The 24,574-nt window shown below is 37.4% G+C and overlaps 2 protein-coding genes across 2 annotated transcripts in view; one reads left to right on the plus strand and one right to left on the minus strand.

Moving 5' to 3' along the window:
- NT5DC1 (5'-nucleotidase domain containing 1) overlaps nt 1–24,574 on the plus strand; it is a 124,729-nt gene that overhangs the window by 19,143 nt on the left and 81,012 nt on the right. The window lies entirely within an intron of this gene.
- The window catches only part of COL10A1 (collagen type X alpha 1 chain), a 34,948-nt gene that overhangs the window by 2,298 nt on the left and 8,076 nt on the right, over nt 1–24,574 (minus strand). Inside the window, exon 2 of the mRNA XM_072333237.1 lies at nt 3,897–4,055. Within this exon, the coding sequence (XP_072189338.1) occupies nt 3,897–4,038 (142 nt within the window). The 5' untranslated portion in view covers nt 4,039–4,055. The remainder of the gene's footprint in view (nt 1–3,896; nt 4,056–24,574) is intronic.

A 24,574-nucleotide genomic window follows, 5' to 3' on the forward strand; every position in this document is an offset into this window, starting at 1 on the left:
GTTTCGTAGAAATATATAACAAGTGCAAGTATGTTGGGTGTTGTGATGTGAGCTATGATGTTTTTAGATTTTTTTTACGTCAATACATTTAGAGTCAAAGAATTTGAAATATAGTGTTCAAGCGAATGCAAAGCATTAAGGAAGAAAGGAAACACATAAATGATTTAGCAAGTTAAGACTTGCATCTTGATAAGTGAAAACAGGATGTTTTCAATAGAAGCATACTATTTTTCTAAAACTACCTGATACCTTTTTTCCTTACTGCCCACAGTGAGCTGTCACTCTGATGTTGTGTTGTTTTTATTTATCTTTTTGTAAACATGTGAATGTCATATTTTGAAGTATTGTCATCTTTAATTGCGTTTGCTGCAACAGTTTCACACAGTGGCAAGATAGCTGATATTTCACTGCAGTGTAATCAAAGCTCAAGTTTGTTCTAAAAAATAAAAAAAAAAAATAAAAACAAGTGGTCCTTTTTGTCTTAGCAGTCAACAGCAGGTGGAGCCACTTAGCTAAATGTCACAAATAGAAGAATAAACGAGCTCAAAACTGTTTTCTCTGTACTTTATGGGAAATTTGGTATTTCCTACTGGAATTAGGATAATTTGTAACATATTACTGAGAAGATTAACATGGGTATTGTGAGCCTATTTCGTTGTTTTACAGCAGCTCATATCACTGTAGAACCATACCATAGTTATGATGAATACTAATTTAAGAAGGCATGCAAAAATCAGACTCTGAGGTGCATAAGAATATCCTGGATTCTGATTTTTTGATGGCAATACATTCAGTTTGTTGCTTATTTAGAAAAGATTCATTAACGGTTGATCTAAAGTTCTATTTGAATCTTGGAAAGACAGCAGAGTGTGTGTGTGTGTGTATGTATACATATATGTGTGTGTGTATATATATATATATGTATGTACAGGTGTGTGCAATGAGTGTTTTGCTGCCATTTGGAAACCACAGTTTGTTATCTAATCTGTGTCTGCTTTTGAACCAAATAAGATGGAAATAGAAATAATAATTATTGTTATTATTATTTCTAAGAATATAATAAAGAAGAAAAGCTGTGCATGTGAAACACATTTGATTTGACATTGGACTTACAGGGTTGCTTTCTTCCTGTATTATTAGGGAAATTGTTAATACCTATCAACTACAGATAGTAACTTTTTTTTCCTGATGCATAAAGGAAGCATAAGTGCATACTGTTTCATTTTGCATGTATTCCTATCTCATGCTTCTTAAGTCAGAAAACAGAGGCAAATCAAAACTTTGATACAAACTCCTAAATGAGCTGCTGACCTCATGATGTTCCAGTTGTAAAATGGGGAGATATATGTTTAGGTTTTTACATCAGTAGCATGATTTCTACTTTACTGAATTCACAACCCAGCATTTATGTGCTTAATTTGCTAGAAGACAACTGTAACCCCAGCCAGGTGTACTTTTCTGTTAATCAGGGAACTATGTCCAGTCCTTCCAAGTTCATTCTGTTCTTTAGGAATTGGAGTGAGTTGAATTTCTGCAGTGAAGCAGCACTGATATTATTCAGCACTGTTCAGGTAACAAGCTGTTATTACACTTGACCTAACTTTGGGGTGGGAGAAAGCAATTGCTTCAGAAAGCAGTTTCAAATACTTCTCTTCACTGTTTTTTAGTGTGTTTTAGGTGCAATTTTGTCTGTCCTAGTTTTGTAAAGTGGTGTGTGCTGCCTTTGGCAAAAGCTTCAGTATCTTTTGCAAATATTATTGTGGAGATTTTCTGTGAGGAGCTGAACTGTTTCAAAAGTGTGCTTGTTTCAGATTTAAATGTCTGGTGATTGCACTGTCTAAAGTTAGCAGAAGACAGATGGTCACATTAATATAGTGTAGGTTTTACCAAGAAAATTGAAGCAGTGGCTAAAATTAAAGAAAATATTATTTGGTCTTTTGGTATCTAGTAGGTGCCTATACAAGAATGTCTTTTACAGATCTGGTATGTTTAATCAAGTTTTAAAGTTTTTCCTCGCTGTTGACTATCCATTTCTCACTCATGGAGTGAGTCTTTCCTACTTTTCTGTAGGTTCTGCTGTGGCCGTAGTAGCTACTGAAAAACTAACCTTTACATTTGTTGCACAGCTGGCCCTCACACCTGCACTGAGCCGGAATCTGTACTGAATATGTATACTGAAGTTGCTTCTGCCTCGCAGAAAAATGAGTGAGTTATGAAGGTGGTTTTAGTTTGATGTTAAGGCAGATCTACTAGAATGTGAACTTGACAGATGCAGAAATGAGCATAGGACTTCCACTCTATTCTGCTATGTGCTGTTAAGCACCCAGCAGATGTTGTCCTGGGTCACTAATTTAGGCCCAGACTGAAATGTTGATTCCAGGCACTTTTTGACAGCAGTATACAAAATGAATACGCTGGTGACTAAATCACTAAAGGATGAGTTGCGGTGAACAAATATGACAAGTAAGCTACAATCAGGATCTTGACATATGCTACTTGAGCTACTTGCATAAGGAGCAGTTCACTAGACAATAAAGTCAGAGGAATTAATTTGGTTTTGCAGTTTCTTGTTTAATTCTTCCATGACAATCTCAGGTTATAGACAATTTTTTGGTAACACAGTAAGCCCACTGAAGTCACTTCTAAAATGTATCTATAGGATGTTTGTTTTCCAGGCTGAAAAACAGGAGTTATTGTCTAGCCTTTCATTTTGATACTTTGTCACCAAAAATGAAGATTTGTCAGGCCACTTTGTATGACTGGTATGAATCAAAAGCTATTGCTGCTTTTGCAATCTGGTGAATAATCTTTGCTTGCTTTCTTAAATAGGTAGCATCTTACAATCATCACGGGTCTATATAATCATTATTTAGATTGGGAAGCTTAAGACAGATTATATTCTCAGTTAATATAATGTGAAAGCTTAGTTCAGGACAGTTTCTTTTCCCTTTCTTTTCCCTTTCTTTTTATTCCTTTTCCTATTTCATTTGAACCTTCCTTTTTTTTCTTTATTTGTTATTTTATTTCCCTTCCCCCCCTTTGCCAGTGTTTTTGTAGACTTTTAAATTAAAAAAATAAATAAATACTTGCTTTGAGAAGAATAGAATTAAGTGAAGTATAGTAGAAGATAATAAAGTACATAGTATACTTCAAATGAAAAATAATAGTGAATAAAATCACAGGAAAACACTGTGATCAGGTACTGGGAAGAGAAAGTATAACTTTAACCTTCTGGAAACTCCAGCTAGTAAGTAATAGCAGTAGCTGTTCGTGTACCTAGATGCAGCCTGAGAATGCTGATAGCATTACAAAAATTCCTTGTGCTGAAGGCAAGAGATAAAGCTGTAATAGTGTTTTGGTGCAGCCCAGAAGAGCATTTTGAGTGGGTAAGTTTCCCAGTAGTGCTACTTTCACTTGTTTCTCACTAGAGAGTATTTTTGGAAAATGTAGCCTGCAGGTAGTTTGAGAGATTAGAGCAGCATCTTTGAATTCAGTATGTGCTGCTCTTGTGTATCCAGTCCACAGGCTTTGGCTAAAGCTACTCTGAAATGAAACTTCATAAGTGGATGCTGTGTCCTGAGGAGCTACTCTTCTGCTCTCCAGGTCTGCTTATGTTTTCTAATGCAGGCTTAAAATGTTCCTTTTCTAATGAAGTGTTCTGTTCAGTGTCCCTCCAACAGCTATTGTCTAACAAAAAGTTTATGCAATTGTGCATCTTTATCAGTGGGAGGTAACTTCCTGTGCCACTGCCAATTCTTTCTGCATTGATGTACTTATTAAAGTAAGCCTAAACTGTTAGTTTAATACCAGTTGTACAAACAGTAAGCTTTTATTCATGTGTTGACCCACTAGAAGTCATTTTATGCTAGTTTATTATCAGAAAATAGTAGACTTACCTTGACTCTTTACATTGAATGGTAGAAAGTGTGGTGGCCCCTTGATGCTGGACTGTTTCTGGTATCGCTCAGAAAAGTATCCATCACTACCATGGACAATGTTTAGACAAAGCAGCAGCAGTAAGGATATTTGTAAATGCATGCTTCCAAATCCGTCCTCTGTTAGAAAGGGGAGAAAACATTGTTTTAAGTTGATGAGTGTATTTTGCATAAATCAGCTTTCTTGAGCTATTGGTATTAAAGTTTATTTATTTTGTGCTTCCTTTTTCCTTCTTTCACTGTGTGTGAAAAGTGCTGTAAGGAGAATAGAATCAGCATCGCTAACTAAAGATTTGGAGTTCTTGTATGTCTAAGTAAGATATAAAAGAGGCAGGAGTCTCACTTTTAGAAAAGTCATCATTTTAAATAGGTGGCAACCTACTTAAAACTACTGACTTCAGAAACAGTAGTAATTTGCCTAATTACTCCAGGGCCAAAAAAAACTAAGTTCAGAAGTCACATATATCAGAGCTACTGGAATGAAAAGAAGGTTTCATCGGTAATATGTAGACTCTATCATTGCCCCTGTCTAATGCTTTAGTAAATTCCATGAAGTTAAGGTTCTGGTTCCTTCAGCATCCATGGCAAAAATCTCACATTGCCTTCTTTGAAACCAGTTTTTTTGTTTGCAACCTTTCAAATAACCCCAGTAGCAGAAAGGAGGCTGTCACTGGCCATTGAATATCAACTCTCTTGCAATCCCAACCAGAAAACGTATCCTATACCATATAGAATGGAATGAAATAATAACATACCAAATGTTGTGGAGCTCCAATGCAAGGCAGTAGAGTGGCAAATCCTCCTCTAGTGGGTTCTTCTGCCACTGGTGAGTGAGCAGAAGCTGATGATTTCAAGCGTCACCCTTGACTATTTATATGATTTTCACCCTAGTTTGGTGACTGCTGGACATAAGCTCCTCCCCAGGAATCAGTAAGCAGTAATTATCTGTGTGTATATGTGTGTTTTTTGGGGGTGGGGAAAGCTATTTTGGGTAGGGATTTTAGGTTCTGTTTAGTCTTTTTTATTTCTTCTTCTTCTCTTGGACTTCTTATTGTTGATGAAATTGTATCACCTGTAGTTCATATTTTCTAAAATTTTGCATCCTTTCTGGTTTTAGAAATGAGAAAGGTTACAATGGAAAAACTTGTAAGTAAGGTTTATAATTTTAGGTGCTTCATTGGGATTTTTCTGTGAATGTTCTAACAGAACAATTACATATTTTGAACTTCGAGGTGTTACTTTCAGGAGTTTTCCTCTAAGATTATGCAAGTAGTTGTTCACTGAGGTGCAAATAGAGAGCTTAGAATCAGTTAAGATGTTAATTTGAGAGTTGTGTGTGAATCTGAAGATTATTTTTAACCATTTATTGTATTCAGAGATTGTCTCCAAAACTGTATTTCTAAGCTTGTAAATCTTTTTGATATTGGAGGTGCAATATTATCTATTTTGTGTATGCTGCAAGTAATGTTTCTGACATGTAAGCTTACATTATGCTATGAAAACTATTATATTTATTTGTAATAAATGTATTGAAATCCACGCTGCTGAACTGTTACACAAGCTGCTGTGTGAGTCTGACTTTTTGTCTTTTCTGTTGTCAGTTACATATATACATATATATATGTATGTATGTATAAAAGTATATATATGCTCATTCAACTGTAATTACTGCTCTATTTTGACTAGGTGCATTTTGTTCCTGTTGAATTACTTCAGCTTAGTAAACTTATGCTGTGGCTTTTTTATCGTTGGCAGCTCAAACTTGTTTGCAGCTTTTTATTTTTCCTTTAGGTTATAGATTGATTCTAACCATTAAGAATGTCTGTTAAACTGATCTTGCTTAATAGACTGTATGCATACATTGTGATTTCTTTCTGAGTAAGTAGTGGAATCTGACAGTCTTTTAGGATCATCTTTAATTTTCAGTATTGAATAGTCAGCAGTTTTTAGTTTTGATATATGAAAACAGCATTTAAGAACAGAAATGACAGGATAAACAAATCTTTCCTGCTTAGGCTGAAACCATACAACTAAATGTATAGTGCATTTTTTTTGCTTTTATCAAATATTCTCAGCAAAAGATACCCACATTTAAGTTATTGGTGTTAAAATTTCTTTACAAATTGATTTTTATATATAGATGTTTTAACATAGTTACATCGTGTTCAGTCTTATGGGAGTCAGGTTTTCGGGTGTGTTTGAAATTCTTAGTTTCTCTTGCATTGAAGATTGGTTGTGGGGGGAAATGTGGCTGTTTATACTAGAGCAAACTGGGCACATGCTACAAGTTACTGTGATGAAGTTAACATGTGAGGTTGTATTTATTTTATCATTTGTGGAAGCCATCTGGAGAGTAGTGGGTGCACATGTAGTCTTCTGCACAGACATGTCCTAATACCAATGGTAAAAATATTTTAATTATGGAAAGGATCCTACGTATACTATGTACTATACGTATTATAGGAGTCTATTTTACTCTAGGAATACTAGCAAATAACCTGTGCTACCTTGGGTTTTCATGCATGGTAGGTACAGAAGGGACACCTGTTACCTTTCCAGGCAATAGACTGAGCTAGTGGCCCTGAAATGTGCAGCTATCTTGTAGAATGACAGGTTAACATGGGCTGAATTTTACCTGCTTTTTGTCTTTGTTTAATTCCACAGTCTACCAGTGACAGCTTTTTTTTTTTTTTTTTTTTTTTTGGCTTTTATGTATTGTGGCAAATATGCTAGAACACAAGTTACTGTACTGAAAGAGACCAGTGGACCATCAAGTCTATTCTACTTACAGTTGTGCTAATACATTTGCTTATTAGAGGACTGTATTAAAGTTTGATTTAAAGACTGCTGCAATAATTTATTTAAAGAATTGTTGAGCAGTTCTTTTCTTCTATTCTTCCTAGCCATCCTCTAAACAATGTTGTGTTCGATTTTCGTAAATAAACCCTTTCCTCTGAGGAGATCTTCGGACTCTTTTCCCCATTCAACTTGCGTGCCCAATCCAGTCACTGGTTTTCAGGGAATGTTTGTATTCCCTGAGATGACGTTTCTATTCTCTATGTGCATTTAGCTCCTTTTAATGTTTTGAAGAAGGGAACTTTGTCCACGTGTTGTTTATGTAACATTTTAAGCTCCTTCTTTTAAATATTGATCTCTATAAATTCAAGTGAGAATCCCCATTAGAAGCAGCAAATGTATGTAAGAAAAGCAACTTCAACCTTTTTCTTTTTTTTTTTTTTTTTTTAATTATTTTTGGTTCACATAAATCCAGAAATAACTTTTGATTTTAAAACATTTAAATATATAGTCCTTAGTGGGAAGTGTGGTTGTTGCTAATTTGATAATATTTGGCCGAGTTAGGAACAGCAGGCAACACTTCTATGCACACAACGTTTCATGCTAATTTCTAGCCTAATTCATAAATACCCCCAAGGCAGACACACTTATGCTACAAAGGCACCAATAACATACACCCCTATTTGTTCAGCAGTCTCACTTCCTGCCCTGTCTCCTCTTGGGGAGAGAGGTGAATAATCTCTGTGTCTTTGTGTAAATAGGGATGATTATAGGGTCAAAAGGTACATACAGGCAAAACTGTTGTCCCTTAATGTGAGCTCCACCCTATTGTACTATCTTGTGCTACTTCTTCAGTTTGAGGTTTTGTTTTTTGTGGTTGTGGGAAATAGAGGTGGAATTGGAATGTGCTTCTTTTGTATGTATTCCTTGTTGCTGTGGGGTGTTTCCTGTTGGCAGAACACTAATATGCATTTAGTTCTCAAGCACGCCTTCAAAGGTTGGCTTTTTTGTGTATATTTGCATGTGCAAAAATACGTATAGTGGAGACACTTATAAATGCTTATTTACAGTAACTGCACATTTTTTAAAAAAAGTTATTTTCATACCTCTTGTCAAGGTATAACCATTCGGATGTTATATATATGTTTTTGTTTTGTAGCTGTGCACTTTCCTTTCGAGTGTAGGAATTTTCACTCCTTCCTCCTCCCTCTGGCCCACTACTGTAACATTCAGGAATAACTGTGGGACACCTTTAACCATTGTACCATTCCAGAACTTCCATTTACTTTGGTATTTGGCCCCCTCTTTCCATATGAAAGCAGCCATTGTAGTAGTTCTTCAAGATTAGATTTTAACTACATCATTGCTTAACTGAACTGCAAAAAGACTCAAAATAGGATTTCTGTGGACTGTATGAAGTAGGTATTGAAATCCCGGAGTCCTTAATGCTGGCTAAGTGTTGCCTGTTCATCAGCAAGCACATACCCTTTTCAAAAACCTGTTTCTTACTCCAACAGAGCCAGTGGAAACACGTGGATAAGTTCTGTGGGAATGACATTATGCTTTGGGGGGTGGGAAGCTCGAGTGGTCTGAAACTAAGTTGTCTCTGGGGAAGAAATTCTCCAGCCTCCAATTTCAATTCCATTAATGCAGTCGTGGATTTCTAGGAGAAATCTGAAAGCCTGCCATGAAATAAGAGAAGTAATTGGGTGTGGTGCACTTATGATGCTCTGGATGCTCTGAAGTCATCTCAGCTCCGTGGGTTAAAACTGCACAGCTGTCCTTTTCCATCACACAATGATGAACGATCTTCACACATTCATGTACTAATGGCCAGGTGAGCTGTAAATGGATGTGCAGAGGAACAAAATGTTCTCTTGTACCTTTTTTAATGGGGAGGACTAATACAGAACCTTTTCTCCTTTCTGTTCATGGTTTTATCATACTGAAAGAAATAGGAACAGGATCATTTGTTTTTTGTTTTGTTTTGTTTTTTTTTAATTTGATGCCTATTGGAAGTCTGGGTAGTTCTTTTTTGTTGTTTGTTTTAAATGTGTAGCTTTTATTTGTTTTATTTCTGTCATCACTGTTGCAGTTGTATTGCAGTACTACTTTGTATTTATACTCAGGCTACTTTATATTCCAACATTAGCCACTTGGACTGAGTAAGGTAGAAAACATTTTGGTGAAGAAATTATTTACCTCTCTAGTTGCACAGTAAGTAGGATTTCTTCTGAGTTTCATAATGCATAGGTGCTTTATTGAGGGAATCTACAGGGCTATATAGTTCTATCCCTGTTAGTACTTTTGAGATACAATAAGGAATTCCCTCTTCAAATAAAACAAAAGCTACTGTGTTGACCCTACACATTCTTGCTAATCTTTGTATAGTTATGAAACCTTTATACTTATTACAGGTGTAATGATGGTTGAATAAAAGTCCCGCTTTCAAGCAATAATGGAAAGATGGTCTTTATTTGTTGTCATACTGCAAAACTACCTATTGACCTGCATATGTTGTGTTCAAGTATGTTGATCTTGAGAGCTTTATTTAGTATAGCTGTATGTTTAAATAGATGACATTTAAATATTTACGTTTGCATTCTCGTGAGTTAGCCTGCACAGACACTGAATAAATATGCTGAAACACCAGGAAATGATGTGTAGAGAAAATTTTGAGACTAACATGGATTTTGAATCGCATATTTCTCAGATTCAGATAATGCTATTGATAAATGCTTTTTAACCATGCTATAATAACTGTGGTTCCATTTCATTGTGCTTGCATAAAACTATGATAATTTTCAATTAAGAGAACTTACGATACTTGAATAAAATATACCAAAAAGAAATACTGTGTTTGGAAAGATGTTTTTAGTTGATCAGATATGCTGCTCGCCTGACCTGAGTTTTTTGTCATTTTCCCCCTTCTTTTGAAGAGGGGAACAAGTATGTATCAAATTAATGCATTAAATTGAAACTCATACCAGACGTATGAGCTTTAAATAAAAGCTGATTCGTTTTCAAGATGCTGAAAGCAGAAAGCTGCTTATATTTGTTGATTCTCATACTTTTTCTCACAAATGTATTTCTGATTAAGTACAGTGCATTCAGGAAATGCCAAGAATTTCATCTTTCTGACAGTGCTGTAGAGCAGAAAGAAAAGTCCACTTAACTTTGTTCACGGTTTTAGGAAGAAAATCAAAGGTTCTGAATGCTGGATGATCCAAGCAAATCAGAGTCTTTGGCTTTGGTTTTGAGGAGAGGGCTCCAGAAAACTATTTCTGATGCTGTTTAAACAAAGCCATCTAAAAAGATTTCCTGTTGCTTTTTACCCATGAATGCTCATTTTCAGCTTTTTCTGTGATGTTGGCTACACTCTTTGTTGTATGAATATGAAGCTTTTCTGTAAGCTAAACTAGTAAGAATTTGATTTTGAATAAAATGCAATCAGTAAGTTCTTGATGACCGTGATGTTTTACTTTAGTTTTTCATCTCACTGCCATCAAACCTGATGTGTTTCTGCAGCAAACCTGATGTGATGTTGATGTTGTGCAGCAGAAACAGCACTCAGCAAAAACACCAAATAAATTGCTAAGTAGTCAAATAATCCTGGTTTTCTTTTTTCTTTTTTTTTTTTTTTTCTTTTTTTTTGGGGGGGGGGGGGGGGTTGGGGGGGGAAGGTGGGAGGGAGTAATTGGGATGGATGAGGATAACACTGCAGGGAGATAATTTATTTTATTTATGCTTTGTTTTTCTCTGATTTTCTTTGTTAATGTTAGTATCTTGTTCTACCTCAGTACCTGTTGGGCTCAAGGTTTCTTTTATACTAAAGTAAGAGCACTAATAAAAGAAGGGTAAAAACCACTCTTGCTTTCCCAGGGTGAACAAATTCAAGCAGCTTCCTCCAAATTAGGGGACTCTTTCAAATAGTGAAAAACAAGTGCAAGTGAACTAGTTTTTTAAGCATGCCCACTGGAGCAGCTTGCTGAATAATCCTATTCATTGACCTTACCACCTGCTGTGGTTTGGACAATTGGCATAGAGTTGTTTTTAAGCTTTCATGTTAAAAACAGGTATCCAAAGTAGGGGAGAGGGGAGGGGGAGAGAAATCCAGACTTCTTTGGCCAGAACAAATAGAAGTTGTCTGAATTTGCTATAAAAATAAATGATTTGTTTGTTTTGTTAACAATATTAGGCATCTTAAGTATTGCTGTTTCCCTTTCATTTATTTGAACTGAGACATAGGGAAGTTCTGTTTGTGGCTGTACACAAACTTTATAGACTAGTTTGTTTATGGAAAAAAAAAAAAAAAAAAAAAAACCACACAACAACAAAAACAAAAAGCACACATACAACCTGAGTGTATGGAACCTAATTATTCATTATGATTATTAATAGGACTGGTTTTAGTTTTACTTACCTGAGATTGGATTTGTAAGTACATTATATTGTTATCAAGTACAGTCATAATTATCTGCACATAATAAAGGGTTGGTAATGTGGTTGCTCTTAATGTTACAGAAGACACATCAGGATGGCAGTTTTATAGGTGTCATATTACTTGACTCAATTCTCAAAGTTTCAATGTATCTTACATTCTGTATGAGAAAAGTGAAAGTGTGAAGATGATTTTTTTTTTTTTTTTTTTTTTTTTCAAGTACTTCAGCCAGTAGGCTCTCACATTCACAGATTTGAGGACTTAATTATGATTTGATCAAAGTGGCTCTTATTTAGAGGTAAGGAATGAGTAAATGCTTCCCAAACTAGCTAAACTGATCCAGATGTCAGGGATGGGTAGAGACTCCTGAGCTCAGGATAGGCACCCTGGCAGAAATGCCAACTTGTTTCCAATGATGATACTTTCTGACAATGCTGTTGCGGCTGTAAGTGGTGCAGGAAAAGAGGAAAAGAACCTTGCCAGAGGTAGTATTAAATAACATCAGTACCAGTGGATGGTGAGATGTAAGCAAGCAATGATTGTTTGAATTATATGTGGTTGGTGTGCTCTGATGTGAATGTGCTTGAGCATTAATGAAAGTTCAGAGAAGTGAGAAGCAAAGAACTGAATCTGTAAATTCCAGGTCACCTTTCAGTTTGTTAATTTATGAGCCATCTTCATCTGTATGGTCTGTAATAACCACTTTTTGTTCCTGAAATAGTTTATCTGACAGTAGCTTAGCTAGGGATATAGGTGAGGGTAAACTTACTGGGAGACTGTTGAGCAGCTTATGGTACATAAGCAAAGAGTAGGCTGCTCTGCTGTCAGCAGCTGCTTCTAACGTCATGTGCTACTGCAGAACACTGACACTCAGTTTCAGGGAAGATTTTCTAACTTGCTATCACTGCTTCAAGACTGGAGTGGAAAATGTCTCCCACCAACCTACAGTAACCAAGTTAAAATTAGGACATGGAAACTGGGTTGAGAGGTGGTAACGTAGGATAGGAAATAGGAGTGGAAAGGAAGCATTTATCTGTTCATAAGAGTAGTGGTGTCCAAAGTTGACGGTTATCTCATGTAACGTCTCTCTTAAGAAATACTTGTAGAACCTGTGGATTTCTTAAACAATAAATGCTACAGGAAGAGGGAGGATACTGCAGCTCCTGGTACAGTAGCATTTACCTAGGCACTGCTGTGTCTGTTTCCTTCCAGCTGTGGATGTCCCTGTTCATTACAGGGGAGTTGGACTCGATGGCCTTCAGAGGTCCAACCCTGGGATTCTATGATTTTAAGAAATAGTCAAGGCTTCTGATTGTTTCACCATGTTAGGTGAATATGTAGGTGAATCTATGTAGTGCATGCATTCAAGAAAAACAAATGAAGCCTGAGTGTAACTGAGCTGGAAATTAAACCACCTTAAGTGTAGGCTCCTGAAATGGGCACAAATCCCAGCCTTTCTGGCAACATGCAGGCTGTTGGACCTTAGTGGTCGGAAGCTGAAGTAGTTTTACTCTGCTTAGCAACCTGGCTGCAACCTGTGTTGAACTGCTACAAAAGCAGAGAGAAAGGCAAGGCTTTGTGGTCAGCTTGCACTCGGCTCCCAGCTGCTGTGGGAATGAGCAATCTCTGACTACAAGTAGTATGAGATTGTGTACTGAGCAGTTGCAGGCTAGGGATACTCATTTTTCTAAGTATTACAGTGTTGAGACGCTGTTTAGAACTCACTAGTGTTTGATTCTGAAACTACTGTAGTTTCATTTTATTCTCCCTACTGAATGGATGTAGTTGGACTTTGCAGCTCTTGAAAGTGAACTTCAGAAGATCTTTAGCAAAGGAAATCTGTTATCCAGATTATATTCTACATTTCTTATCAGAGCTTAATAAAATATTAGCTGTTGCAGCTATTGCACTGAAATCATAGAATCATAGAAAAGTTTGGGTTGGAAGGGACCTTTAAAATCACCCTCAGTGCTATTGGCAGTGACATCTCCTGCTAGACCAGGTTGCTCACAGCCCCACCCAGCCTCTCCTTGAATGCTTCCGGGAAAGCTTGCACAGCTTCACTAGGCATCCTGTTCCAGTGCCTCACCACCCTCTCAGTAAAGAATTCCATCCTAATACCTAGTCTAAATCAACTCTTTTCCAGTTTAAAGCCATTTCACCTCATCCTGTCAATACATGCCCTTATAACAAGTTCCATCCCAGTCTTCCTGTAGACCCTCATCAGATACTGGAAAGCCATTATAAGGTCCGTCAGGAGCCTTTTTTTCTCCCTACTCCCATGGGGGAAGTCCTCTGATCATCTTCCTCTGAAATATAGAATGAGATAATCTAGATTATCCTCAAGATTGTGTAAATTTCTGAGGCTGTTCTGGGAATTCCTCGTATCATAGCGAACTCCAAGTATCATGGTGTTCTTTGCAGATTCACCTTAGCCACTTAAACAAGCTTCTGTCTTCCCTTGCACACATTTTAGACTATCCAGATGATGCTATGCCTTCCAGTTAGAAAGCTAGTACTGGTGCATATTTGCAGAGGAAGAAAATACTATGCGATGGCTAGGAAGGATGTTTAAAATGCATAGAAAATAAGAGGGGATGTACAAGGGCTACTCTGAAAATAATGCCTCCTATTTTATGATGTTGGTCCACAATGCCAGAGGCAGATTTTGGTGTTGTGACAGTAGAGGTTTTACCTTTCCACCACTATTCCTTTATATTTTGTTGTCATAATGGCAGATGGCAGCAGAGGGGCTGACGAAATGGCATCTTGCATGGAGATGCATATGGTGCGAAGGTATGTCACTGAATTCCTTGATGTGGAAAAAATGGAACCTATTCACAATCATTGACACTTGCTGAAAGTTGATGGAAACCAAACAGCGGATATGAACACAATGAAGTGGTATGTGATGTTTTTCAGCAGTGGGGACAGCAACAGTGTGTTGCCTCTGCTGGTGCAGATATTTATGAGTGCAACGTGCAGGCTCTTGTTCATCACTGGCAAAAACGCATAGCTAGTGCTGGTGGATATGTTGAAAAGTAGTGTTTTGTAGCTTAGAAAATTTTCTCTACCAAATAGTAGTAGTGTTGTGTAGTTTCCATAGGAACATGATGCATCGCTTTCAGGGTGACCATAGAATAGTGACCCTGAGGGTTCTGAGACACGTGTCTACATTATTTTTCAACAAAAATAATAGGATTGAAGAAAAAAAGAGTAAATTGTGTGATCTTGGAAGTTAGGTGTAAAATGAATGCTGTTATATAAAATATTATTTACTTCTTGCTTTTGTTACACTTTATTCAGCTACTTTCATCCCATCGTTTATCACTAAATTTGTTAGAGTCAATTAAGCATTGCCTACTTGCTATTGCATGACTTTATTGGGTTGTTCGATCTTATACTAGTAGCAAAGTAAAATTCTGTCTTTATACTTCCAATTTTATTCTGTATATGGAATGTTTTTAAAGATTTTTCACATTTTTTTGCATAATTGAGACATAAACTTTAATATTTTTGTCTGTAAAACCAAAATAAAAAGCATCCTTATTTGCAGAAGTTTCATCTGTAAATTTAGTGGAAGTTACAGGAATGAGATTTGGAATTTGGTTTTCAGATTGAAACTCTTTCATTTACCGAGTTGAAGTATTTATATACAAAGCTGAGTACCTTTAAACTCCCTCTGTTTGTATTTTTCAGAACCTAAACATAACACTGTTTGCCAGTTGAAATTTTAGGTCACCGAGAATGCATTTTAGGTCATTGAGAGAGTGTATTGTTTCAGAAAATAAACGTTCTGTGTAACCTATGGTGGAATGTATTTGCTTACCTAAGTATTAGTAAGTACATTAAAATTAGTAGCATTTTTTTTTTCTTAGTTCCTTTTTATACTTGTCTAAATGAAGAGGTTTTTCTGGAGTGCTCTATGTGCATAAATTGTATTGGGTTTTAGAGTTGGATTCCACCTTGGGCTGTGCTGATGACCGCAGGATGTTTATATGAACTTTGCGAAGTTTCTGGCAGACTTCTTTCTTCCAGACCTTCACTGCAGTACTTTACCCCTGAGGCACTGAAGTCATTTAGGACTGTCTTTTTGTTTGTTTGTTTCTGCACCAATAGCTTACAGGTGCTTTAGGGGAAATATATTTAGGCAAGTCATGCAGGGAGTGTCAACACTGCTGAAAATCTGGGAGCTGGCAGGAACATGAGAGGAATTTCTTTGAAATATGGAATAATCCCTGGAAAACCTAAAAGTATTTAATAATACACAACACTTTTAATACCTTTTGCAATTTCTGGGAATCGGGAATGCTAAGAAAAGTTCGGGAAAAAAAAATGCATTGGCAAAAGAATGTTAATTTTATAAATGTAATAGGCATCATTCTGTCATGTTCTCTCTAGTACTACTTTGGAACATTTAAACTTATACTGAATCCTTTTCTAGAATCAGAAAGGAAGACCTCACTGTAAAGTTTTGTGTAGTCTAAGAAAGCAATCTATGGCTTCTAGAGAACTTGATTAGAAGCTGTTGCAATGATATTATCTTTCAGTCAGGCACCCTACCCTCAGGGAGGCCTCTCTCCTGAGTTTTTAATAGCAGTCCTTAGGGCTGTTCATCTTTAGATTAACTGTAGGAGCAGAATGACACTTCAGGTGCCTAAGTGCTCTGTATCTAACATCTGTGGTGTCATGGTTTCGTAATGTTGCTGTCAATATTCCACATCATAATATCATGTGCAGTATGAATCATTAAAAAACTACATATCGCAGATGGTCTAGTGGCTAGGATTCTGTGCTCTCACCTTTGCGGCCCGGGTTCGATTTCGAGTCAGGAAATGTCATGGTCAGGGAACCATCCTCTGCGAAGTCCTCTGGAATATGTAGTTTTTTAATGATCCATACTGCACATGATGTTATGATGTGGAATATTGACAGCAACATGCTTAATTTGAATACTTACATATGTACAACTGCAAAAAAAAAAAAAACCCTGATAGTTGTAAGACAGTTGAGTAAGTAAGTTGAGTAAGATAGTTGTTTATCTGCTGAAAACAAAACCTTTTTTAATCTGTTATACTTTTGTTCAGGAATGGATCATAGGACTGGAAACTCCCAACAAACCTGGCATGTACTTAAATTTAATCACACAGTGGTCAGTAGGGTAAAATACTCATTTTTCTGGAGGTGGGATCTACGAAGGTTTGTTCAAACAATGATCAGGCCTCTGATGGTTGTTTTTTTGAAGGATATTTATGGCCTGAATCTGCATTAAATGAAAAATAATTTTTAGATTGTGTAAGAACTGAATCTGGAGTTTCTGCAAGCAAGCTGATGGGCCATCCAAATGTTCCCAGATCCCTGTACCCCTTTAGTACAGCACTTACATCTACTTGTGTGTTTATGTCATGTGCCTTCCCTCTTCGGTAGTATGTGGAAGGCACATAATATCTCTTTTTTTTCTTCGTCTCTGCTTTCTCTGTCTTCAGTGATGTTTGCCATCCACTGAGAAATTAGACCGGAGCTTTGGAGAAGTTTTAATTTATAAGCACAGCAGCTTCAGGCTTGCTGTCTTTTCCCCATGAGGTTTCTTCTCTTTTTCATCCCAATCATTTCCGAATTTTGCATCTATAGTGTTTTTTTGGAGGTAAGTATTGCAATGTTCCCAAAAAATGGTTCTACCTTTGATGTACAAAAACAATTGAAAAGATAGTAAGAACTGTGTTTTAAATTCTGTTTTCACAGGATCTGGTGTTTGTCTTCTTTAGCTTATGACAAAATATTTGCTCTGCATTTTAGTTACTGTCCATCAATATTCGGTCTTAGAAGTGTTTAAATACCGTATAATTTGCATCTGAGTGGACTATTAATTTTGTATTCTTTTATATCAGTTTCAGAATAATCTTTAAAAGACTGTAAATATGGTTACAGGTATCAGGGTCTCTATGGGGGCATCCCTGTGAGGGGAAAAACAACATTTCTGAGATGTTTTTTGGGATGTGGTCATTACAGCATTTAACAATAGAGAAAGGATCAGACTTTTAAAGATGTTCACATATGACTTCACTCCTCAAGTAATCAGAACTAGACATCTTTTTTTTAGGGTTCAATATCCTTTTTATCAACATCCTTTTTCTGTTGTTAGTTCCCTTTTCTGCCCTCTGTTTCCTTAAGAATATTGTCATTGGACAATTATTAATTATTTTCATGTGTACATAACGCTAGCTTTTCTTCATGCCCTCATGCTGGGAATCTTGGATGCCAATGTCAGTTATATGAACACTGATGTTTTAATGGCAGTAAATCAAATGGTAAATACAGGTGATCATGTGTCAGTAGGTGCAGTAGATTGTTACCTTTTAACTAGAAATTTAAATGCTACACATTTCATGCACAGAACATGTTAGCAATTTATTTTAGAAATGAAGTCTTTTCCCTGCCTATCAGTTACCTTTTTCTACGCATTTCTTTCCATTTTCCACACCTTTGACTTTTCTGTCTTATTCTCTTTGTGTTTGATGCTTCCTGGTACTATTTACTATGATCTATCTATGGTGTTTAGTATGGCACGAGTGAAAGAATTTGCTGCTGCACCATTTATCAGCTCTTCAAACTTCAGGAGCTCTTTTGAGACAAGCAGCATGAGTAGGGTTACAGTCTTCTTTCTGGAAAAAAAAAAAAAAATGAGCCTGGGCTGAGTAAGAGGTCAATTTTTAAAGCTTTCTGGTTAGGAAAGAGACTTTCAAATAGTAAGAAACCGCTGCATAGTGCAGTATACTCTTGCTGTGAATTGTCTGACCCTGTTGACGTAGAATTGCTACTTTTAAATAGAATAATTTAACTAACATATGGCTTAGAACTTATTTTTGTCTATTTACACCTATTCAAAAATGGTATATCCAAAATTCAATATTTAGCATTAGACCACAAGAAGATGCTGGTCTGTCTGTTGAGTCACTTTAGTGTGTGTTCCTATAAAATTGCAGCCTGAGACATAAGGATGATTAGAGGGCTGGAGCACTTGTCCTATAAAGAACAGCTGAGGGAACTGTGTTTGTTCAGCCTGGAGAAAGCTCCAGGGAGACAACCTCTCAGTACTTAAAGGGAGCTTATGATCAGGAGTGAGGCCAATTTTGTATGCAGTCTCATAGAGATAGGACAAGGGGAAATGGTTTTAAACTAAAAGGAAATTTAGGTTGGATGTAAGGAAAGAATTTTTCACTTATAGGGTTGTAAGGCACTGGAATATGTTGTCCAGAGAAGCTATGCCCTATTCCTCAAGGTATCCAAAGCCAGGCTGAATGGGGCTGTGGGCAGCCTGGTCTAGCTGGCGGCAGCCCTGTCCACAGCAGGGTCTTGGAACTGAACAGGCTTTAAGGTCCCTTCCGTCCCAGCCAACAATCCCAAAATGTAAGGAAGAATCACTACCTACTTAAGGTGAAAGCTTTTTGATTTTCTAAATTTGTTACTATAATTTCCTCTCATGCTGAGAACAGAATTTTCTGACTGTTTAGTCATAGAAGTGTATCTTTCTCATTCAGAGAAGAAGGTCAATTTGAGTCTGAGTACTAGTCTGGATTCATGATGTAAAAATCAAGTTATACATTTACCACTCTTTCTTACTATGCACACAAAGGGAAGGAAAAGCCTTCTTGCTTCTGAGATCTGAGAAGCTGCAGTGACTCATGCTTTTGGTAAAATGTTTCTACTGTGATGACAGCACAAAAATGCTGTTTGCTCATCAGATCAGCTTTGGAATTCAGGGCATTTTTCTTTTGTTTATGTCCCTGACCTTGACAGGAGTTTCTTCCAGCAGGAAAAAACATGTGGATGTTATCGTATGCCTCTCATTTGAGGTTTCTTTTTGCAGTTGCTCAGTCACTTGTTTTCTTTTAGATTTAAACTTGGTGAGATTGAAGAGATTTCATGCTATCTGAGAAATCACTACCAGGTTTCACAGTAATTCTCTAGAGTCTTGGCATGTGTCTCCAGCTTATTCTCCCTTGAGCAAAACATAATTTTAAGTATTTGCAATGGATAAAGTCAGATTGGGTCATTACAATAATCCATTCTGACTGTTGTAACACAAGCTGAAGAAGCTTGTCTGGTAGCTTCTTTTTCTGCCTGAGGCTTGTATTTTAAATGAGAACATCCTGATCTTTAGTTAGCAATGCATTGCTCTTGCTTCTCCACATGCTGCTCATGGTTCTCAGGAAGAGAATTCCTACTTCACATTGCACAGGAGAGCTACTTTTAGATTAGCTGTCATCACATCTTTCATATGTTTGGCGTAGGTGTTTTGTAGGTTTGGGTGTTGTTTTTTTTTTGTTGTTGTTTGTTTTTTTCTTTTAAATTCAAATTTGATATTAAAGTTTTGTACAATACTGCTTTAGTATTTCAATTTTGCAAATTTTATTATACTGTCTTGTTTTGATTTGCGAGACTAAGTCTCTGGAACTGTTGTAGCTAAGCTACAGGAGATTAAATTAGACAGTTACACCACCATCACTTGTTTCAGAATTTTTCTGCACTTTGGAAAGCAGTGGGGATCCGAAGAGTTATTGAAGTGACTGTTTCTTCCAACATTTGTAACTCATCCAAAGCTGGTGCTATCAGACTGTCATTCCTATCTCTTTCCTTTCAAAAAAACAATGGAATAGTAGTAGTAGGAGCCCCAGAATGTGCAGTGTACAGAGAAGACATTGAATTTGGAGCTCTTCTTCCCCAAACCACCTCGTGGACATGTCAGTCTGCTCCTTGACATGTACATACTAAAACTTACTCCACCCCTGAGCTTCCATGTTGACAAGACCCCTACCCAGCTATAGCTTTTGTAATACACATATTCCAGGAATTCGTTTCTATAGGAAAGGTGTGATCTTGTACCTGGGATCTGCTCCTAGAACTTCCTCAGAGCTTGGTTTCTATATGCGGTTTCTTTCTGGTGGCCCCAGGCCATAGGAGTGTTTAGATACTTGACTGTTTATGTCAGGAGAATTGGCCCCTCATTGTCTGAGTTTGAATGTGTGAACGGTACCGTTGGTCACTGAAAACACTGCAAAAAGTTGCAGTGATAAGTGTTAGTTTTGACATAGAGCCATACTAAAAAAAAAAAAAAAAAAAAAAAAAAGCACTTACACTTTAATGATATTTAACATAAATTCTAAGATTTCTTTAGGAATTAGTGTCTTATAATGTGTAGTTTTCTAAAGCTAATTTTTTTGCAGATTTATAAGACAACTTCACTATAAATAAAAGCACTAGAAGAAGCCTTCTGTTGTTTATCCTTGATATTTCTGCCTTTTTTTACATTTATTGAAATCTAGTAGTTTTTTTGTTTTTTAGACACCTGCTTTCTTGCTAAGTTTATTGTCATTTAAGATGTTATCATTTTATTCTGAATAATCTCTAACTGAAGAAATGTGTGGTACGGTTGTTTTATTATATACTGTGTTGTTGGAGATGAGGGTCTCCATCTTTTAGGACTGCAGCTTTATTTAAGCAGGTCTTGGTGCCTGAATACTTTTGATGGTATTATTCTTCACTTATAGGATGTTTGCTGCTGCAGATCTCACAAATATCTACCCATTATGTTATCACATCAATTTTATTAGGAGCTGTGTTATTAACTTCGGGCAGCAGAAATGTTATACTGTCTTCATAGACTGTCTTAGGTTGGAAGAGGCCTTGAAGATCACCTAGTTCCAACATCCCCTTCATGGGCAGAGTTTATTACCTACTAGATTAGGCTGCTCAGGGCCCCATCCAGACTGGCCTTGAGCACCTCCAGGGATGGGGCATCTACAGTTTCTCTGAGCAGTCTGTGCCACTGTCTCACCACCCATGGAATGAAGACTTTCCCCATAACATCTAATCTAAATCTCTCTTTCTTCAGTTTAAAATGGTTTCCTCTCGTGCTGTCATTATCAGACTGCACAAAAAGTCAATCTCTCTCCTGATTATGAGCTACCTTCAAGTACTGAAAGGCCAAAATGAGGTCCCCTTAGACATTTCTTTTTTCAAGATGAGTAAGCCCAGCTCCTTCAGCCTTTCTTTGTAAAAGAGATACTCCATCGTTCTGATAATCTTTGTGGCCCTCCTTTGGTCCTACTTGAACAGATTCACATCTTTCTTGTCTTGGGGGTTCCAAGCCTGGATGCAGTACTCCAGGTGAGGCCTCACAAGGGCAGAGTAGGGGAGGACAATCACATCCCTCTTCTGCTGGTCACTCCTCTTCTGACACAGCCCCTTTTTGGGCTGCAGGTGCACTCTGCTGGCTTGTGTAGAGATGTTTGTCCACTAGGTCCCCCAAGTCCTTCTCCATAAGGCTGCTCTTAATGTGTCCTTCTTCTAGTCTGTACGTATATCTGGGATTGTCCTGACCCAAGTGCAACACCTTATACTTGGCCTGATTTAATCTTATTAGGTTCACACAGGCCGTCTTCAAACCTGCCCAGATTCCAGTGGGTGGCATCTATTCCTTCTATTGTGTCAACTGCACGACTCAGCTTGGTGTTGTCTGCAAACTTTCTAAGGATATGATTGATCCCAATGTCTTTGACATTAAGTTGTTGAAGATCATTGATCCTAAGACAGGCTCCTGGGGGTTGCCACTGGGGGATGTCATTGGCCTTCATGGGGACATACAGCCATTTACCACAACCCTTTGGCTATGACAATCCAACCAATTCTTTATCCACCAAATAACCTTCCAAATCCATCTTTTTCCAGTTTAAAGACAAAGATGTGTGGGGCATCCCCACATCCTTAGAGGCCTTACTGGAGTGGTGGTAGATGACATCAGTTGCCTTTCCTTTATCCACCAGGTGTGATCTGCTCTTGATGAAATTGTTGTTTCACATATGTCTTAACACAGTTTCCAGAAGGATCTGCTCCATGTTTTTTCCACGCACAGAGATGAAGCTTAATGGCCTTTAGTTCCCCAGATCTGTCTTTCTTTCTTTCTTTCTTGAAAATAGTAATTATGTTTCCCTTTTTCCAGTCACTGGGGACTTCTCCTGACAGACGTGATTTTTCATATATGAGGGAGAGTGTTTTGGCAGCTATATCAGCCAGTTCCTTAAAGGCCCAGGGATGCATGTCGTCAGGTCTCATAGACTTTTACATGTCAGTCTTGTGAGATGGTCTCAGACTTGCTCTTCTGTTACAGTAGGAGGGATTTTTTCTTCCGCAGCTGCTGCCCAGATGTTCAGAGATATGAGAAGCCTGTCTGCTAGTGAAGACTGAGACAAAGAAGACGTGGCATACCTCAGCTTTCTCTGTGTCTGATCCATATAGAATGAATATAGTTGTCTGATTCAGGGTAGGCCCTGAACTGTTCTTGTGCGTTTACTCTCTGGTGTGACAGCCTTTGCATTTTCAAGGATTTCCTTTCATCTCACCAGAAACAAACAAACAAATAAATAAATAATAAAGAATAAAATTAAAAAAGAAAATCTATGATGGATAACCTCAGCCTCATGAAAAGACAGAATGTTCTCAGAAAGTATTTTTCGCCCTTGCAGGACATTTTGCTTAATAATGTGTTTAGTCCAATATTAGAAAACAAAGTATAGCAGTCCTGAGCAATGTAACTGTCTTTTGAGTATTCTTAAATAATGCTTTTAAGTATAAATCTCCATTAGCTCATCTGCTGTCCCTCTAAAGAGGGTTGTTCTCAAAAGCAAAATTAGAAGTAGTTTCAAAATTATTTCACTAGAACTCATGTACAAATGGTGGAAAGCAAAGTGACAAACTGTATTCTCACCAGAAAAGATGTCTGGACTGGCCCCCTGCATTTGTGAGTAGTTTGTTGGATCCTGACTTTGTCCATATTTACAAAAGTCCTGCCCATGGCTTTCTATTAGAATAGTCTGCTGAAAGAGTCTGCAGTGTTTCTTTCAAGATGGAAAATGATTTTAAACAGGAAGGACTAAGGTAGAAATAAAGCTGTGGTAGTAAATATGAGTCAACAAAGGAATGCTGTGAGGACTGGCAGGTCCAAAGCCTACATGACCTACATGAGGTATTTCACTATTTCTATTGACAGATGCTTGACTGAACTTGCATCTGGCAAGCTCTGTGAGACACCAAAACAGCTCTTTTTTTATTTCAGCCAGAAGAGTGAATATAAAACCCTTTCTTTGACTTGCCAAACACACACAGATGGATTTGGGATGCTGATTTCTATTTCAGACTCTGGTAGCATGTTGTACTTTTCCTTGGAGTGTCATAGTTAACTCTTTATGAGTACATCTTCCGGTATAAATTTCCAGTTGACTCCAGCAGGCTTGCTAGACTTCCATATGAATTACCAGGAGGTTGCCACTTCTTCAGCAGCTGCAGATTTATGGGAGGATGCGCCTCAGCATATTTCATGTCTCTGGCCAGATCAGCTGCACAAAAGCATATCCTCCCTTATGATATTTGGGGCTTAGAGGACACTGGACATATTTATGCAGCTGGCAACAGAAAAATAGGCCTTGACTGGTAGCTGTGGGGGTGGTGCAATGCACTGATAAATGCATTAGCTGGGGGACATGCATGCTAGTGCAGCTAAACTGTTTCCAGAGTGCCACTGCTGTGTATGTGGCCAGATCAGGTTGGACACAGGGTCTGCTTGCACCTGCCTGGGTAAATATTTCTGCTGCGTTCCAGCCCTTGTGTAGAACTGCCAGTTCTGGTTGCCTAAAAATAAATTATCAAATTACAGTAAAATGAAGTAGTGATGCTGTTATAAAATAAAGGAGTGGAAAAATAGTGCTGCTGGAAAAGGAAGAAAACTTTTGTGCTAAAGTATTTTCATCAAGATGCCAGAGCATACAAATCTGAGAATTGGCAAGAATCTCCTTCATGCAGCAGTTCCCAGTTGGATGCATAGTGGAAAGTAGCTTTGGATCTGGATGAGTGAGGAGGCTGGAAATCCTATTGTATGTACTCAGAATTTTGAACAGGAGATGTTCTTAATGCTGAACTGAGAAATGTGGTAGTTAGTATGTGGCAAATGGTAATGTTTGTAGCAAATATGCATAATCTATTAAGTAGTAGGCTATGAAGCAGTGAATCTGGAGAGGACAATCTTGGTACTTGTTACACTGTGTTCCTAGAATTTCACTTGGTGATTGGGTTTTTTGAAATAAAATAAAAGATATTTCCACGCCCACGGAAAAGCAGATATTTTCCTTTAAGCAAAGAACATCTGTTGTAGTTAAACTTATATATGAAGCACTGGCTTCTGAGAAATCAGAGCTACTGTTTTTGCAGACAGTAAAGGATGAAAGGAGGAAGAGAGTCCGTATGAATAAAAGCTGGTTTTCTATGTAGAAAATGAACGCTTCCTTTATATCAACAGAGATATTGCCATAACCTCCACAGATGTTTTAAAAACAAAACAAAACAAACAAAC

This window comes from Excalfactoria chinensis, chromosome 3, assembly GCF_039878825.1.
Source record: "Excalfactoria chinensis isolate bCotChi1 chromosome 3, bCotChi1.hap2, whole genome shotgun sequence".
Classification (NCBI taxonomy): domain Eukaryota; kingdom Metazoa; phylum Chordata; class Aves; order Galliformes; family Phasianidae; genus Excalfactoria; species Excalfactoria chinensis.